Genomic DNA, 4,888 nt, shown 5'->3' with positions numbered 1-4,888 from the left:
TATACAATAAAAGATGCTCATTAAATATATTTTGCAATATCGGATATTCATAAAAATCAGGAACTTCTTTTTTAATATCAGGGAAAAGATTGGGAGTCATGGTACAAGTGTCATCTAGATAATCGTAGAAGCTTTTGGGAAGTTTAGGAGGTAATTCATGCAAGGCAAAGGAGGATATAAAAAAGGGTAGATCGTCTGAGGAATCGTTTAAAGGAGATTGAGGGGGAGTTGGCGACTGACCCATTTTTTGAAGAGCTCGATGTTTGAGAACGTAAAGAGGTGCCCGATAGTGTGAGATATCGGGAAGATGAACAGTAACTTTAGGATTCCCTTCTTCATCGGCACCCATTTTAATATCAACATCGACTTCAGTTCCTTCTAAAAGCCTCAATACTCTGTCGAATTACCACGAGCTTTGGCAAAATGAGGTAGAAGTACTGAAAAGACGCAAATGAGAGTGAAATTAGATAAGGGGTTTCTGAGGGCTGAAGAAGGAAAACAAAGGAAAGGGAGGACATACCTGTGGGGTTGAAGACTTGATGTTTCAAAGGGGGATTTGCTGGGCTATCGAAACTTTCCCAGTTACCTAAAACAACAATAGGATACTGGGTCCACTATTTGTCGCTATTGCGGTTTTTCTAAGAATACCCTTAATGTTTCGATGGGTATGTTTTTTGGGATAAAAGTATCCGATAATTTTTTCACAGAATCTATAGTGCATAAGAATATCGGATAACCTAATACAGTCAGTGGCATATTTATCAGGAGAAAAGTGGTTGTTATAATAATTACATACAAACATCAGCCTCCAGAAGTTACCAGTACCCTGACCAGGAAAAATGTCTAAATGGTTCAGTACTTCACGATCAAGGGTGGATAGAGGAAATCTCAGACCAGCAGTGAGTTGGCCGACAGTAATAATGATTCCATTTTTGGTACCGCTCTGGCATTGAGTAAATGCCCGAATACCAACATAATGTTGTAGATAAAGTGAAGAGGGAATCTGATAGGCGGTTTGAACTAAAGATAGATTGGGTCGTTTAATAAAGAAACTACAAAGACCAGTTCTCCATCAGCTGGTATCTTCTATGGTATCACGTTCAGATTTAGAGTCAGTGGTTGCAAAAGGATGGCATGGAATACCTTCTACAACATAAGATAGGTCCCATGAAATATGGGGCCAAGAGTTATTGGTCGAAGTCGGAGCGAAGTTTTGACTGAAAGGTCTATTGTCAGAAATTATATCGTCAGAAAGAATGCTATCCGATATGGTATCTTCAGAAGGGAGACTAGCATCAGAGATGATATCTTCACTAGCCATTGAAATGACTATACACAAAGAAGGAAGGACAAAGGTATTTTTAATATCGGCAATTCAATATTTATAATGTTATTAGCTGCATGATATTGTAGTATCGGCAAGGTCGATATGAGAATTGAATTATTGGAGATATAGATGAATAGAGTTATATCGGAATAAAGTAATATCGAAAATATTGTGATACATGCCGATAGTAAAGCCAGAACAAACAAAAAGATAAAAACAATGGTAGGAATAAAAAGATTCAAACTTTTATATGTTTTGAAGTTCAAAGTAGTAATATATGTCATTACATAAGCATTAGCACACGCAAACATGCAAAATTAAGGGATTCAAATGTAAACAACTAAAGCTAAGATATAATATCGTATCTATTATTACTAAAACAAGTATATCAATGCATGTGTTAGAAAGGTTAACAAAGTGCAGGATGAAAGAGCATACCTTATGGATTGCAAGAGGGATGAGTTCTGGAAAGTTGAAGAAGAAGAAAACCAGAGTTTTTTGGGTGTTTGGAAGCGTACTGAAGAAGCTAAAAAGATTGTGTGTTTGGGAAGCGTACTGAAGAAGCTAAAGGGTTTAAATTTATATTTTTGAAATATTGGACCGGGTGGTTGTTTGGGCCCGATAGTTTTCATATCCGTTATTTGGTATAATTGCTTCTCGAAAAATTGAAATTTCAAAGGAAATTTCAAATTTTCAAGAGGGGGCGATGTAGTGGGCAAATATCGTACCTATAAACATGTTCGTTTCGGTATTTTAAAACTCGAGATATTGGCAAGTAAATCTCGTGGGTGTTTAAATTGTGTTGCAGGTAGAAAGCGGGAAACGGAAAATAAAGACAAGGGACACGTGTCAAAGATTGACTGGGTCCAAGCCAAATCAGGACACTATATAAAGACTGGAAGAGCATTATAAATTCATTCATTCATTATCCGAAAAATCATTGTAAAGAGGAGAGAGAAATTGTAAACTGTTATCGTCATTTTTAATAAAACAAATATTCACTTCATCTTCTTCTCTGATTTTGATCCTTCATTCATTTTATTGTGTGATGTTAGAGCATAAGTAAGAAAGTGTTCTTAGACATCACATGCATGAACAATTGTCAGATTAGGAAAAATTAGACCAAAACATAGTCAATATAGTGATCTATTTGATTTATTGATCGAGTCTGAAATTCATAAATTCATAAATTGTACCAGTAGAGAAAAAGGAAACTACACACATATATTCGATGAAAACAAGCTTTACTTCTCTTTTACTAAAAAGAATAGAAATATTTTTTGAACACGACAATGGCGTCCGATTGCAATGAAATGATTAAGGACAGTCTCCCATCATCTGAAGGGCTTGGAAGTAAATATGCAAGACCTTCGTGCATAATTGATCCTGGGCCCATGTAAAAAGGACTCCCCCACCCGAAATCTGCATCATGTAATGGCATCCGACACCAGCTAGTGAACCCTAAGTTTGGGCTTCCAAAAGTGTGCGGGCCTCGAACAAGGCCCGACAAATCCGATTGCAATTCTAAGTAATCTATAGCTGATCTAAGATACTTGTCATCAGCCCGTACAAGCGTTTCATGTACTTTTTGGACTGCATAGATCAGCGGCTTCGATACTAGGTCACCTGATGTTGCCTTTGGTGTAACATGGAAAAGTGCATTGCCTACGTACCCAAACGGTAACGGCGGATTAAGCCGTGTTCGACCATCGACAACAATGGATACAGTAGTCTCTTGTTCATAACTTAGACCACGCGCCTTGGATGCGCATCGCCATATGTGTCCTGCCAAAACTTCGTACGAGCTGAACATAACTAGATTGGATTCATCTCTACATTGGGCCTTAAGAAGGTTGATTTGGTGACGAGATATCTTAAACGTAGCAACAGCAGCACACTTAGGATTAGTTTGACATTCTAGCTTTTGATTTTTGCTTTCTATGGATGGTGGTGGTTGATGTTCAACATGAGGGAAGGACGGGGTAGGTGGTTTTCGCGCAAATAAGAATGTTCTATCCACAAAGGGTGGGATTTTAACGTCGAGACCTTGTGCAACTCTAGCCCATGAATTGATGAAATGTGTCCCGGAAGCACCATCAACCAGAGTATGTTGGGCAGCCACACCAAGAGAAACGCCACCACATTTAAAATATGTTACCTGCGTGAAACAAATGGACTATCATTCAAAGTTATTGCTTGATATCAAATTGCGCGCACGTTTCGTGTCATGTCAACCAAAATTAAAACCTTTCACCCTTTCAAGCAGAACACAAGAAAACATTAATAAGTACTTAGATCATTAATCTAAGGTTTGAAGAAGAAACCTGGAGTAGCATGAGAGGATACGAAAATATATCGTGCCCCTCACCGATGCTTGGTATAAGCTGCATGAGTTCCATACTTGGTTCAAAGTCTCCTAAATCATCGAGAATAGATTCAGTATAACCTTCAAAAAATAATACACCTTCACCACTACATTCAATCTCAAGTCGACCATTTTTGTCCTTCTTTAACCTTCCAGCTACAGGGTAGAATGGAACAAGGACCTTGCTAAGGGCATCTCTTAACACACTAGCATCAAAGAAGTTCGAAGAACCATCTGGTCTATAAAAATACACACTTGGGATGTGCACTCTAAATAACTGATCCACATTAGAAGTCCATAAGGTCTCTTTGGGTGTCTCCTCAAAGGGCTGGACTACGGCTGGTCCTTGGACTGTGACTATCATTTTAATTTTCAGATGTTCCTGTACGTTCATGGAAAATATGCTGAATAGGTGATGATGGAAGAGACTGGAATAAGAGAAAAGAAATTTGGTGGTTCTGGTCTTCTGGATGTGCAGTGAGCGAGGCTTTTAAATAATAGATAGATTAAATTTGATAATTCATTTATTTTTGAAGAAAATATCATGCATATATATATTTGTTTAATTGTACTAAACTAACTGTGCATTTGTGTATCGCATGGCCATTATTTGGAGAAGTACGTGGCCCTAAATCTTACATTATGACTTTTACTTTTGGCTTTTTAGGTCCCGATCAAAATGTTAAGCTGGTCAAGCACTCAAGCTACTATGTTTGCGGTCTCAAACTCTCAAACTGACATGAAAGACGTACTCACACTCATGTAGTCGTGGCCGTTTAGGTTTCCAATCATGCAATGCAAATTACTCAAGGTAGAAAAATGTGAAAATTGTTGTTTGTGCTTATCTAAACCAAGCTTAAAATTAAATTAAGTCCAAAACAAATTAAACAACATGATCTTAATGGTTTCATAACCAAAGATATAATAATCAAGGTTTTTTTTTTTTTTTGGTACGTACATACGGTAGTCTATGAAGACTATGACTGAAGTTTTGTTGTTGTTTAGGAAGGCCACTCAACCAAGTAGACTAATACCCTTCTCCACATATACCACACAAGACTCAAAGAGTATGTACTTTCCAGGTACCACTATTAGCCGACGGCAATGTTTTCAGCGGAGTTTCTCTTTATAGTGGTCCAGAATTGCCTAAGAAAAGATTTTTTCGTCGGGTTGACCATAACAGGGGCACATCACCT

The 4,888-nt window shown here is 37.7% G+C and overlaps 1 protein-coding gene across 1 annotated transcript; it reads right to left on the bottom strand.

The window, feature by feature from the left end:
- Positions 1–2,457: 2,457 nt before the first annotated feature.
- Positions 2,458–4,214, bottom strand: LOC147508337 (shikimate O-hydroxycinnamoyltransferase-like). Its single transcript, XM_086600888.1, has 2 exons — positions 3,652–4,214; positions 2,458–3,485 (listed from the first exon to the last, which is right to left on the bottom strand). Exons 1-2 carry the CDS (start codon positions 4,084–4,086, stop codon positions 2,586–2,588), a joined length of 1,335 nt encoding a protein of 444 aa, XP_086457014.1. The 5' UTR covers positions 4,087–4,214; the 3' UTR covers positions 2,458–2,585.
- Between the last annotated feature and the right edge of the window lie 674 nt (positions 4,215–4,888).

The sequence above is a fragment of the Coptis chinensis genome, chromosome 3, assembly GCF_015680905.1.
Source record: "Coptis chinensis isolate HL-2020 chromosome 3, ASM1568090v1, whole genome shotgun sequence".
Taxonomy (NCBI): Eukaryota; Viridiplantae; Streptophyta; class Magnoliopsida; order Ranunculales; family Ranunculaceae; genus Coptis; species Coptis chinensis.
This window is presented reverse-complemented; position numbering and strand designations above follow the sequence as displayed.

Coding starts and splice junctions, on each gene's coding strand:
- LOC147508337 (XM_086600888.1), bottom strand. CDS start 4,086: ATGAACGTACAGGAACATCTGAAAATTAAAATGATAGTCACAGTCCAA. Junction 3,486..3,651: donor ATCCTCTCATGCTACTCCAG/GTTTCTTCTTCA, acceptor TGTTTCACGCAG/GTAACATATTTTAAATGTGG.